Raw genomic sequence first — 13,564 nt, 5'->3', positions numbered from 1 at the left:
TGTCCTCTCTAAATATTGATAGTAGAATTAACAACTAATAAATAGCCACCTGACTATTATCTAATTTGATAAAAGGAGCTAATAACTGAATTATTAGTTAGACTATTTAAATGTTTTTAACTAATTTTAACAACTAACTATTAGCTCTATTGTATTAAGCACTCTCTTAAAAATTTTATATTTCCAAATAAATATTCTAAATACAACGAGTAAAAGCTATTCCAGCATTCCGCGCCTCAATGGCCATATCCCCCGCACCCGCAGGCCCACCGCTGTCTCTCACATCCCATGCACTTATCACAGATCACAGACAATAACGAGATAAGCAGATCGATAAGCCACCGTGCATATCAGACATAATAAAGCCTATAAATTAAAGATAATCGCTAACTCGGTGTCCGAACAGTTTATACTCCCCAACCTGGTTCGATAGTGATTTCATCTTCCTCTACCAGGCGGCTCCGTGGTCCGTGCTGATCAACTGCATCAAGGATCGTCGCCGGCGGCGCGCTGGCAGCAGTTCGCACGGCGAGATCGGATTGATCGAGATCTTCTAGGTGATCGCCATACTTCCCCGTCTAATTTTAGATGCATGTAGGTTTTCGCTGTTTATGTTTTACAGATCTGAAGCTGAGTAAAAATTATGGCAAAATCTTTACGCGGTTCCGTGGAGTTCCGTGCCCTTTCCCAGTTTTGAAATTTCTGCTCACAAGGCTGCCATGGCTTTGGATTTTCTCTCTCTCTTCTCCGATGGAAGACATTTCTTGGGAAAGCAGCGCTATTAGTACTAAACCGTTCTGGGCTTCCGGGCTCACCATGTCAGGCCTGGACCTGCGCTAGACCTCGAAGCCTCGATCGCACCGCATCTTCTCTCTCTGCTGCTGGTCCGCTCCGTCGCCGCCGACCCCGCCGCCAGCTTCCCCTTCCACCTAAAAGGACGACCTCTGGCCGCCCTTGTCCCGCCCCGACGCCTCGGTTTCCACTGCATAGGCGTGGTGCGGCGATCCGTCCGGGCCTAGGGTTGCGGTAAGGAACCCTAACTTGCTTCGATGTTTTTTTCCTCTGAGATTTATTTGTCGTGGGAGATCTCTCGCTCGCCATGGGCAATCAGATCCTAATTCTCCGGGGGAGAAGCGGGGGAGCTCTACTCTTGACTGCGCCCTGGTACTGTGCAGAGAGACACTATAGGGTACGACCCTAGGAGCATCCGCCTCCACGTGGGTGAGGCGGAAGAGGGAGGATGACATCGCTCAGCCGTGAGCTGGTCTTCCTCATCCTGCAGTTCCTCGATGAGGAAAAATTCAAAGAGACAGTCCACAAGTGAGTGATTTGAATCAAAGGTGAAAATGGACTTGTCTTTAGTGTCTATTTCTTGCTCAGTTGTCGCTCCTGTTGCTGTTCAGGCTCGAGCAGGAGTCCGGATTCTATTTCAACATAAAGTACTTTGAGGACGAAGTCCTCAATGGGAATTGGGATGAGGTGGAGCGCTACCTTGGTGGATTCACCAAGGTTGACGATAACCGCTACTCCATGAAGATATTCTTTGAGATCCGGAAGCAGAAGTATCTGGAGGCTCTTGATAAGTAAGTAGAGAGGGATTGTGCAGCATTGTTTATGGCACTTGAGTGGAGTGCCTTTCTGACCAGGGGTTTCTTTGCTTTCATATCAGGCATGATCGGTCAAAGGCTGTTGAAATCTTGGTCAAGGACCTTAAGGTCTTTGCATCCTTCAATGAGGAGTTGTTCAAGGAGATCACACAGCTTCTAACCTTGGAGAATTTTAGGTAAAGAGCTGACTGGCCAGCCTTGTTTTTTGTATGCATCATTATTATCATGGCTTTTAGCTGTTTCTGTATTGCTCAGCGACTGATTTCTGATTTTCCTTGTTATTAGGGAAAATGAGCAGCTCTCGAAGTATGGTGATACAAAATCTGCAAGACAAATAATGCTTGCTGAGCTGAAGAAGCTGATTGAAGCTAATCCCTTGTTCCGTGACAAACTACAATTTCCCAGCCTGAAGACTTCTAGGTTGCGGACACTTATTAACCAGAGGTAGCCCCATGTAAAAGAATTATCCCTGTGCTCTTTACTTTCAGCCATTACAGAATTTTGTTTCTTTCTGTAAGCTTCCACTTATGCAAGTGACGATAGAGCCTTATCAACTGAAATGTTTTAGATTAGTTTGCCTGGATACAGTGGAAGGTGGAACTAGTATGTGATTCATATACATGTATACTGCCGCAGGTTGCCATTTATTTAATACAACAGTACATGTGTACATAATAAAAGGGGAGCCTTGGCGCAGTGGTAAAGCGATGTTTTGTGACCAGGAGGTTGCGGTGCGGGTTAGACTCGTGGAAACAGCCTCTTGCAAACGCAGGGGAAGGCTGCATACTATAGGCTCAAATGGTCCGATCCTTACCTGGACCCCCCACACAAGTGGGAGCACATGCACCGGGTTGACGATTCATACAAGAGAATTGGAATATCAAATAATATCAATTTTGGTTGTGTTGAGCGACACCTTTAAAAATTTTCAAAACTTGAAAAGTAGGCCAACTTTAAAGTACATGAATAGCTAAAGAGGCTGTTGATGGGATTCAGAAGAAGTTTTGATGATTTGGGAAGTTTCCTCTTGGGCAGTCAGGATTTTCCCTAGATAGCTTCTTTGGTTTCCATCCTGGGCCGTTATCTCTCAAGAAGCTATCTAGGGAACAGATTCAGCATATTATTGATAGAGTGGCCAGGGGTGGAATGCTGAACTCATGTCCAGGGCTGGAAGAGCCATTCACGTGCAGTTTTTGTTGACGGCAAAAATGATCTATGCGGCTATGGCTCTGGAGCTCCCGCCTTGGGCCTTTAAAGCTATTGGCAAGTTGTGGAAAGGGTTTCTTTGGAAAGGAAGAAAGGAGGTCAAAGGAGGACACTGCCTTTTGGCTTGGCAGAGGGTCACTAGGCCTAAAGACATGGGGGGTCTTGGTATTAGTGATCTCCGCAACCTTGCTCGGGCTTTGCGAGCTCGATGGCCCTGGCTTCAAAAAACAGATCCCAACAGGCCTTGGTCTGAATTTACTTTTCAGGTTTGTGCGGTAGTTCAAAGTCTCATGGCTGTAGCCGTTTTCACAAGGGTGGGAAACGGTGCCAATACCCTGTTCTGGCAGGACCGTTGGATAAATGGTAAAGGTATTAAAGACAGCTCCAGCAATTCTTGAATTGGTGCCAAGAAGGCTAGCTAATAGAAGGGTGGTGTTGGATGCCCTTCCAAATTGTCAGTGGGTAGCCGATATAAGGGGTGCACTCTCAGTTAGAGTCAATGCAGATTTTCTTGAGCTGTGTGAACTGTGAAGTTTTAGAGGGTATGGTGCTCCAACCTGAAGATCAACATATGTGGAAATTCAGCGCACCAGGGGACTATTCAGCTAGCTCTGCTTATGGAGCTCTCTTCCAAGGGGCAATAGGGTTCGAGCCTGCAGAAAGAGTATGGAAAACCTGGGCACCCGGAAAGTGTAAGTTCTTTATTTGATTAGTTGAGCATGAATGCATGATCGGTGTTGGCAGCTGATAGACTCACAAAGAGAGGTCTGGATCATCCAGAGAGGTGTCCGCTTTGTGACCAAGAAGCTGAATGTATAAACCATCTGCTGGTTGGGTGCGTTTTCGCCAAGCCATTCTGGTTTGGGTTGCTCAAAGTTATGGGTTTGCAATGCGTCTGTCCTATGCCTGATGACCTTTCCTTTGAGTCTTGGTGGAGGAGGAGCAGTTCCAGAGTTGCTGATCCTTTAAAGAAATGTTTTAACTCTTTGCTGATTTCGGGAGCCTGGATCATCTGGAAACACAGGAATAGATGTGTGTTCGATGGTTGTAGCCCAAACCTTGATGTCGCTCTTCAGGCTGCCAGGGAAGAAGCCGTTTGTTGGTCAATGGCTGGGGTGAAGGGTCTGGCTTTCATCAAGGACAATGAGCTGTTTGCTTAGAATATTTGTGCAGCAACTCTGTGTGGGTCGTCTTGTTTTTCTTTTTGGTTGTCATTCTAGTACTGTTATTATGGAGGTGTTCCTGTACGCTATTTTTTTGCCACCTCAAGGAGGCTATGTTGTACTTTTGGTCTTCTTTGGACCTTCTTTCTTCTTAATATATTAATACGCAGCTCTCCTGCGTATTCAAGACAAAAAGTCTTTTTCATTTGGGACTGTTGCATGGTTGCTCTCAGGGATGCAACTCTGTTTTTACCCCAGTTTTTTGAAGTTTTCAATTCTGCCTCTTCTTTATTGAAATGAACAGGCAGTTGCCCCTATTCCGTTATCAACACGTAACAGTGTTAACTCAGCCCATAAAAAGAGGTTCATACCCTTACACCATTGCCCCTTCTTTTATTAACTATTTGCAAATTTCCCCCCACTTTGATATGAAAGTTTGGAATATAATTGTGACATAAATCTGAGCATAATTTTTGAGAATCAATATTTCAACTTTAAATTTTTAAATATTTTGAAATTGATGAAAATAAATTGAATTTGGCATTAAATTTTGACAAAAGTGACAACATTTTAATTATAAATTTGACAACTGATAACATTTACATTTTAAAAATATAATTAAAATGTTAGTTTTGTCAAAATTTAATGCCAAATTCAATTTATTTTCATCGATTTTGAAATATTTTTAAATTTAAAGTTGAAATATTGATTTAAAAATTTGTGCTCAGATTTATGTCACAATTATATTCTAAACTTTCATATCAAAGTGGGGGCAAATTTGCAAACATTTGATAAAAGGAGGGGCAATGGTGCAAAGGTATGAACGTCTTTTTGCACGCCGTTAAATGCTGATAATGGAATAGGGACAAACTTCCTTTTTTGCACGCCGTTAAATGCTGGTAACGGAATAGGGACAAACTTCCTGCTCGTTTCAAAAAAGGTAGGACATAGGTGCAAACTTTAAAAAACAGGGGTAAAAACGGATTTGCAGCTCTGAGTAGGGGCAACCATGCAATTCCCCCTTTCCATTTCATTTTGTATGGTGGGTAACCTTATTTTGTTCATGTTTGACAGCTTAAACTGGCAGCACCAGCTTTGCAAGAACCCTAGACCTAATCCTGACATCAAGACCCTTTTTGTTGATCATTCATGTGGACAACCGAATGGTGCACGTGCTCCATCACCAGCAAACAGTCCGTTACTTGGATCTATGCCCAAACCTGGAGGTTTCCCTCCATTGGGTGCTCATGGAGTAAGTTTGTCAATCATATTTGGATTTGGCTGCTTCATATGTACAATTGTTTATAACTTGTTTGGTACAGTTGTTTAGAATATGACTTATGTCCTTTACAGCCTTTTCAACCTGCACCAACACCTGTCCCACCTCTGGCTGGGTGGATGTCAAACCCTCCAGCAATAACACATCCTGCTGTGTCTGGTGGTGCCATTGGATTTGGCACTCCAACAAATCCTGGTATTTATGTCATCTTGTCGCAAACAATAATGAAATGGCCTGATTCAAAGCCAGTTCGTGTGTCTGTTTACTAATGTCTATCTGTCTTTACATTTTATAGCCGTTTTGTTGAAGCATCCTAGAACACCCACAACTGGTAATCCTGGTATGGATTATCCATCAGGAGATTCTGACCACATTTCCAAGAGAACTAGACCGGTTGGCATGTCTGAGGAGGTGTTTGTGTTATCGTGAAATATGCATTACCATTACTAGATTCTTGCTCTTAGTACTTAATACTGTTCGTTTCACCTAATCATGGATTTATGATGATGTAACATAGCAGATGAATCTTCCGGTGAACATGCTGCCTGTGACTTATCCACAGAGCCATAATTACCAACAAGATGATTTCCACAAAGCTGTTGCACGGACCTTGAGCCAAGGATCAGCACCTATGAGCATGGATTTCCATCCACTTCAACAAACTCTTCTTCTTGGTAAATTCTTACCGATGCTTTTTTATTATGTAAGTTCGGATTAGTCCCTCTCCTGCCATCTCATTGTGCTGTATTTACCCATGGCTTGCTACAGTTGGTACCAATGTTGGCGACATTGGATTGTGGGATGTTGGTACCAAAGAGAGACTCGTTGTAAGAAACTTCAAAGTCTGGGACCTTGGTAAATGTACAATGACCCTACAGGTTGGTTTGTTGCACTATGTGTTTCAGGAACTGGTATTATATTAGCCTTCATATAATGCATAAATTGATCAACAGGCAGCACTGGTTAAGGACCCAGCTGTGTCAGTTAATCGCATAATATGGAGTCCTGATGGAACCTTGTTTGGTAAGATGAGATGATCTAATCATTGTTTTTGTTGTCCTTTTATGACTGCAGCTCTCTAATGTATTTATCATTTTAATAGGTGTTGCTTATTCAAGGCATATTGTACAGATTTATTCCTATAACGGTGGCGATGATATTAGACAACACTTGGAGGTATGATTGCATGTTCTTAGTTTTTTTCTATCTCATAGTTGTTTGGTATTGCGAAAGGGCCTCTAGCGTAATGGTTAAGGCTTGCGAGTAGCACCTCCAAGTCCCGGGTTCGATCCCTCCCGGGGGCGAATTTCTGGCTTGGTTCAAAAAATCCTCTCACTGTGTCCCGCACGCTCTCGGGTTTCGTCCTGCGTGCCACCCTCCGACTGGGCCGTTGCAGAGTGGGTGGTGACGGCCCGCTAGTGATGGGGGCAGGGTTCGGGGATTTTCTCGATCGGGATCATGTTTCGATCTCTTCTGAATATAATACCGGGAGGACAGTCTTTCCCTCCCCGGCTGAGTTTTTTAGTTGTTTGGTGTTTTTTCTTTTGTACAATCAACTACATTGGTTCTTATATTTGACTATCGCTTGCTTTCTTCAGATTGATGCACATGTTGGTGGTGTAAATGACATAGCATTTGCTCATCCAAATAAGCAGCTATGTATAATTACATGTGGAGATGATAAGACAATTAAGGTGAGTTTCTGTGATGGTTTAGCTATTGGACTAATCACTTTATTCAGATATGAAGCTCTGAATATTGTATATTACTAGGTATGGGAGGCCACTAGTGGAGCTAAGCAATTTACCTTTGAAGGACATGAAGCTCCTGTTTATTCTGTGTGTCCACATTACAAGGAAAATATTCAGGTATTTGTTCAGTTATTATCACAGACTAATTGATAGCCATTTTGGTGATTTTGTACCATCGAAAACTAATGGTTTTATCTTATTATATTCTTATTCTTGGTCAGTTCATCTTCTCAACTGCTTTAGATGGGAAGATCAAGGCATGGCTATATGATAATTTGGGATCTAGAGTTGACTATGATGCACCAGGTCATTGGTGCACTACAATGGCATATAGTGCAGATGGTTCAAGGTTCCTGCTTTCCTTTTTCTGTTCTTGAAGGTAGTAGTATGTGGGCGTTTTTAATTCCAGCCTTCCGCTAAATTTGTGTCTTTTATGCATAGGTTATTTTCATGTGGGACTAGCAAGGATGGTGAATCACATCTAGTAGAATGGAATGAAAGTGAAGGAGCAGTGAAGAGAACATATCAGGGATTCCGTAAGCGATCTATGGGTGTTGTGCAATTCGATACCACCCGGAACAGGTTTTTGGCCGCGGGGGACGAATTCATGATTAAGATATGGGACATGGACAGCACGGGTCTTCTGACTACCATTGATGCTGATGGTGGCTTAACTGTGAGTTGTTTTTCTTATCCTCTTGTGTGCTTCCTTTTGTTGAATAGTTGATTGCATATAATGAAGTATGGAATTTCCCTGTTATATTAACATGGACCATAATCATCAGGCAAGTCCACGGATACGCTTCAACAAGGAGGGAACTCTATTGGCTGTCTCCACTGCTGACAATGGTATCAAGATCTTAGCAAATGCTGATGGACTTCGGTTGCTGCGCACACTGGAAAATCGTTCTTTTGATGCTTCTCGTAATGCATCTGAGGCTGTAACAAAGGTAATTACTGGTAACCACAAAATTCTAAGAATATCTGCAAGCATGATGTAATCGATCCTTGTTTATGCAGCCTCTAATAAATCCCTTGACTGCTGCGGCAAATGCAGCTGCAGCAAGCAGTTCAGGAGCTGGTGCTCCGTCAGCTATAACTGCAATGGTCTGCATATATTACATCTTCAGCTCATCTTGTATTCTTCTATTACAAAACAACTATGAGCTCAACTAACTTTGTTGTACTCTGGAAAATGAACAGAATGGTGATAGCAGAAGTTTGGTTGATGTAAAACCTAGAATAGCTGATGAGTCACTTGACAAGTCAAAGGTATGGAAGCTTATGGAGATAACTGAGTCAAGTCAGTGCAGATCAATCAAACTGGCGGATAACATGAGAACAAGCAAGGTAATAATACTTTAAGCCCTCCACTTCTCCATTTAATATATATAATATAACATCTGTTTACAACTTATTTCATGAAGTTGGGGCACATCATTATTTGGTCTTGGTTTTCATGTATACATGAATATATTGAATGATGTGTCAGCTCTTTTTGTCATTTGGCGTGTCCTGCCTGCCTGTTTTACCTTTAGATTTTTCAGTTCAATATATGTGGCACTTGTCCAACTGAATGAAATGGATAGCATCATATATGACTTGTAATCTTTATTTCTCCATTTTCCTTGGCATTGACTATGCTGACCTTATCATAAGGTTGTTTGAAGAATTTTCTCTATAATTACAGATTTCGAGATTGATTTACACAAACTCTGGTCTTGCTATCTTGGCTTTAACTTCAAGCGCTGTTCATCTACTCTGGAAATGGCCACGCAGTGATCGGAATTCTGGAAAGGTGAGATCTGTTTCTTATGTACATATAGATGTGCATAAATAGTGTTCAGATCGCTCATCTTCTTTACATACCATAGGTAAAAATTTTGTGTGGTAGATTGTTACTAAATTGCTCAATTTTTCTATTCATCAATCTTATAGGCAACCGCAAGTGTATCTCCCACTCTATGGCAACCACCAAGTGGCATCTTGATGACTAATGACACGACTGACAATAATCCTGAAGAAGCTGTTCACTGCTTTGCTTTGTCGAAGAATGATTCATATGTCATGTCTGCTTCTGGAGGAAAAATCTCTCTGTTCAACATGATGACTTTCAAGGTTGGTAAATCTTTACAGTTTCATACAATAGTTTTTTTTTTCTAGAAACAATCTTTGATCTTTATTTTTACTGCAGACAATGACAACGTTTATGCCTGCACCGCCGGCAGCAACTTTTCTTGCATTTCATCCCCAAGATAACAACATAATTGCAATTGGAATGGATGACTCAACCATCCAAATCTATAATGTCCGAATTGATGAGGTATTCATGGTGGCTTTGTTTTTCTTTCATTGCACAGATAGAAGTTAAGTATGACTTATTTGCTCTTTGTACAGGTCAAAAGCAAGCTCAGAGGTCACTCTAAGAGAATCACAGGTCTTGCCTTTTCAAATGTGCTAAATGTTTTAGTCTCGTCAGGAGCTGATGCCCAGGTTATTTACTGAACTGTCAGTTCAGAAAATATGTGAAAAACTTCTTATATTAAAATTTCACTAATTTTAATTATTTCTTCTTTCAGTTATGTGTTTGGAACACGGATGGATGGGAGAAGCAAAAGAACAGATTTTTGCAGATACCATCAGGTCGCCAATCCAATATCTTGGACACTCGTGTTCAGTTCCACCAAGATCAAATGCACTTTCTTGTTGTGCATGAAACCCAGATTGCCATCTATGAAACTACAAAACTAGAACCAGTGAAGCAGGTAAACTGTCTCCCCTCACTTGTTTGCAGAATACATTTGCAATGGAGTTCAGTATGAAGGTTCTCATTTCTCACTATAACTTCACTTGCAGTGGCCTGTTCGAGAGAATTCACCTCCAATCACACATGCCACATTCTCGTGTGATAGTCAACTGATCTATGCAAGCTTTATGGATGCCACTGTTGGCATATTTAATGGGTCGAGTTTGAGACTTCAATGTCGGATTCTTCCAGCTTCGTATCTTCCTCCAAATATCAGGTATTCTATAAAAAAAAAGTTTTTAGCATTGTTGTTAGGAATGATGTCTGTCTAGATTGAATTGGCATTCTTGTTGAGTTTATAAAATTAAGATCAAGTTGAGCGTACATCCTGGTAAGGCATGCCTGTTCTAGTTGCCACATCACCTTGTTTGTGTCTAGGACTGTGTGCCAAGACTCCTGCATGTTCTGCACGCAGGGGTGGAGTGGGGCCGTGGGGGTTAGAATTTTATTATACTAATTGAAAAAGGTATAGTGAGTGGATTGAAATGACCTGTAAAAGGTCTTGGGGGGAAGAAATTTAAACACAAACATTGGGATTCGCTGAAGCCACATACTGCCACTTGATTGTCTGCAGCATGTTTGTTTGCTTCTTATACATTCTGTGTGAGTCTTTTATTCTTTGAATTGTTTCTGTAATAAGAAACTCGTATGCATCTGTGTTCAAATTTGAATAAATTGCTGATGGTTGCTTTAATTTCTTTCTTTTGTAGTCCGAGCGTTCATCCTGTTGTGGTTGCGGCACACCCTTCGGAAGCAAGCCAGTTTGCTCTAGGGCTGACTGATGGTGGTGTTTTTGTGTTGGAACCTTTGGAATCGGAGAGAAAATGGGGAAATCCTCCACCAGTAGAGAATGGGTCTGCTAGCAACTTGTCCACACCGCCTCCTAATGGAGCTTCAAGTTCTGACCAACCAGAAAGATGATTAAGAAGTTGGAACTGGTAGATTTTTCGTGGCACGAGTCTAACCAAGAAGGTATCCTTCAAAGTTAATGAAACAAATTGGAACTTCTTTATTTAAATTCCTTGGCATGATATGTATAGAACATTTATTTATAACGTATTGATGCAATTTAGGAGTTTGACAATAAGCTGCCATGATTTACTCAGAAATATGATCAATATAATCATGTGAACATAGAATATAGTGTATGTTTTTGGCCAACAGATTAATTTCTCTTTTACTGACGGACAAAGACCCAACTATGTTTGATGAATGCCAAAGGAAACATATTGTCAAATACAGATATTCAGGATAGAGTTCTTGTTCAGTTCATAACCTCATCTTGTTCTGCAGACAGGGCTTCAAAGGGTGGTGCGACTAACCTTGGCAGATAGGTTCCAAGGGAGCCGGACAATGCGCTCAATAAAAATAAGTTCAACAGAAGTTTGTCCGTTGCTTGTATAAATATTTGTATTGACTATCGAGTGAGGAGTCCTAGTATTTCATTTTTGCTTTGTTTGCGGTGCTGTGAAAAGGATCAGTAGATAAGCTGTAGTACAACAACTATCAGACTGGCTGTACTTACCTATATTTATGACTATTAGTTAATGTATGTTGTTTCATTTGCCTTTTTGGCTCCGTTCAGCCGTTTTTGCTATCATAAAGTGCTGTTTCTGAACTCGCATTAGCATTGTGCGCCTCTTTTGATGAACGAGGCTCAACTTCCTCACTATGGTGATTTTGATTGTTTTTCTAGCAAGGTGTTGTAACCGTCTCTCTCTCTCTCTCAAAAACATAAATCGTCGCATGTATGAAATTTGGACTAAAAGTGGTCCATCCTACGCGGGGACATGGTCGGAGTTGGAGCATATCGCGGCACTGATGACGCTAGGCATGGCGACCTACCCCCGAAAGGTAACAAAATACACTTGCAGAATGCTGCTGACACTCTGGTCGCTTTCGGCATCAAAGAAAAGCTACCCTGCTGGCATGCCTCTGCCAAGAACAAGGGCTTGGAGGCGTGCTCCTGTGACAACTGACATACTCGCTACGTCCTAATAAATACATACTTTATATATATTTGATCAAATTTTATAAAATATACGTTTAGTTTAAACTAGAGGAAGTACGTACTAATTAAGCAGAGAGACGCCGGAAACAGAAACAGAGGACAGAAGATTCAGCTAGCCTACTCACTGAGCAGTTGCAGGTCAGCGCTCGCTCGTCTCGGTGGACGGTGGTGAAACGGCTGGGGGCCAGTAACCATCACATGTGAGCCACACGTCTAGCCCACGCACGCTCTGGCATTGTTGCTTGGCTGGTATTTGGAAGCCAGCGGCCCATCCCACGCCACGCCTGCTCCCCCTCCCCTCATCGTCGTGTCGTGGCACGTACGCGCCCGTGGTGCATGCAAGCTAAGCACGTACTGTACTACGACGTTGTATGTGACATCCGCTGGTCCGGAATAGGTCGGGTGACACATAATCTCAGGCACCGCACGGATCGATATCCGTTGTTTTGCCGAGCTGAGGTGATGCAGCGCCGGGCGTGTCCACGGCCACACTGGCCCCCCCGTGCAGTCGTGCACGGCCAGGGGCCCAGAGCACGGCACAGGGACGCCCATGCACGGGAAGATGCCTCTGATATATCATGCCAGTAGCCAGTAGGCAACCGACCAGGCTAGTGACAGCACTGCAGCTTCGCAGTTCGCACAGCTCCACAGCTGGCCAAGCATAAATGCATGCACATCAGTGATAGTACATAGTACATTGTGCACAGTTGCCGATTAGCGTGAGATCTGTGTGCGTTCCAAATTTCCGATCCTTGATCAGTCCGCTGATAAAATAGTAGTCTATTTTTTTTCGAGAATCAGACGGCGGCACTTCGATAAATCTCTGTGGCTGTTTTGCTTTCCACCGCTGTGGAAGTTCAGGTGGCCGGCGCGACAAGACAGGTGGCCGAGACCGTACGTGCATCCGGCTAAAATCCATGCGGTTGAAAAGCATGCGCCGACAAATATTCAGAGGCAACTATAATAAAGTGCTTTTATAGTGACGATGGTGGAGGCGTGGAGTATGATGTTAGACCAAACCAGTACGTAGTACTGCGCTAGTACTCAAAACGAGTAGCCGGAGTCAAACAATCTTACATTTAATCAAATTTATAAAAATAATAATATTCACAATACAAAATAAAGTATTTTAAGATGTATTGTTACATAGCTCCACTTCATTAAAAACACCATCCCCTTACGAAGAAAAATAGTATTTCTCCGAAGACATGATTGCGAAAGAGAAAGAAAAATATAGAGGACTCGAGGGTCCTCGCTCGGTGCGGCTATTTAGATGTAGAATTTTGTCTGCGTTCCAGTTCTGCTCGAGTTTGACTTTGACCCCCTATTTGGCTTGCTAGCCTATATGATTTTGGTGAAATCTTCTTTGTGCTGACCAAGGTTCCCTCCCACTTGGACTCGACTTTACCTTTGCCTTCGGTTCTGGGCTTCTGGCTGTTCGGTTCAACCGTTCAAGACTAGATCGCCTTCATTGAGTTATTTGGGGGGAGTTTTTTTTCCTGTCCCTCTACGCCTTTAGTTTCTAGCTGGTATCTTGTTAGGTTGTCGAGGGCTTCACTTCTACAGACTTGGAGCATTTCCTTTGATGCCGAGTCGTCTGCTTGTTGAACCTGAACGCGGAGTCTGTGTTTGCTCTAGACACTCAGCACATCAGCAATGGTGAGTGGCCGTGCCGCCCAGGCCCAGCCCGACAAGTTGGCGCAGCCGCATGCTGCACGCAGCAGCATAGCCAGCGCTATAG

The 13,564-nt window shown here is 42.7% G+C and overlaps 1 protein-coding gene across 4 annotated transcripts; it reads left to right on the top strand.

Moving 5' to 3' along the window:
• The first annotated feature begins 359 nt into the window (after nucleotides 1-359).
• Nucleotides 360-11,396, top strand: LOC100276114 (topless-related2). Of its 4 annotated transcripts, none has more exons than XM_020549237.2 (28): nucleotides 360-557; nucleotides 824-1,026; nucleotides 1,176-1,320; nucleotides 1,404-1,583; nucleotides 1,670-1,783; nucleotides 1,893-2,051; nucleotides 5,051-5,228; nucleotides 5,330-5,450; nucleotides 5,551-5,666; nucleotides 5,776-5,929; nucleotides 6,024-6,133; nucleotides 6,209-6,278; nucleotides 6,358-6,431; nucleotides 6,854-6,949; nucleotides 7,028-7,123; nucleotides 7,228-7,355; nucleotides 7,448-7,682; nucleotides 7,792-7,956; nucleotides 8,027-8,113; nucleotides 8,210-8,356; nucleotides 8,697-8,804; nucleotides 8,945-9,124; nucleotides 9,201-9,329; nucleotides 9,404-9,499; nucleotides 9,586-9,771; nucleotides 9,863-10,029; nucleotides 10,523-10,784; nucleotides 11,110-11,396. In XM_020549237.2, the coding sequence occupies exons 3-27, from the start codon at nucleotides 1,241-1,243 to the stop codon at nucleotides 10,731-10,733; spliced, it is 3,387 nt and encodes a 1,128-aa protein (XP_020404826.1). In that variant the 5' UTR covers nucleotides 360-557; nucleotides 824-1,026; nucleotides 1,176-1,240; the 3' UTR covers nucleotides 10,734-10,784; nucleotides 11,110-11,396. The 4 variants fall into 4 exon arrangements, with proteins under 4 accessions (XP_020404826.1, XP_020404822.1, XP_020404820.1 ...); XM_020549233.3 differs by having other exon boundaries at nucleotides 5,773-5,929; XM_020549231.3 differs by having other exon boundaries at nucleotides 5,773-5,929; nucleotides 11,106-11,396.
• The last annotated feature ends 2,168 nt before the right edge of the window (nucleotides 11,397-13,564 follow it).

This window comes from Zea mays, chromosome 1, assembly GCF_902167145.1.
Source record: "Zea mays cultivar B73 chromosome 1, Zm-B73-REFERENCE-NAM-5.0, whole genome shotgun sequence".
Lineage (NCBI taxonomy): Eukaryota > Viridiplantae > Streptophyta > Magnoliopsida > Poales > Poaceae > Zea > Zea mays.
Note: the sequence above shows the minus strand (reverse complement) of the source record. Positions and strands in the feature narration are given on the sequence as shown.

Excerpts from the sequence above, each read along its gene's own strand:
- LOC100276114 (XM_020549233.3), top strand. The coding sequence starts at position 1,241 with ATGACATCGCTCAGCCGTGAGCTGGTCTTCCTCATCCTGCAGTTCCTC. Across the intron at positions 6,432-6,853 it reads ATATTAGACAACACTTGGAG|ATTGATGCACATGTTGGTGG; the intron begins GTATGATTGCAT and ends TGCTTTCTTCAG. Across the intron at positions 6,950-7,027 it reads GAGATGATAAGACAATTAAG|GTATGGGAGGCCACTAGTGG; the intron begins GTGAGTTTCTGT and ends GTATATTACTAG.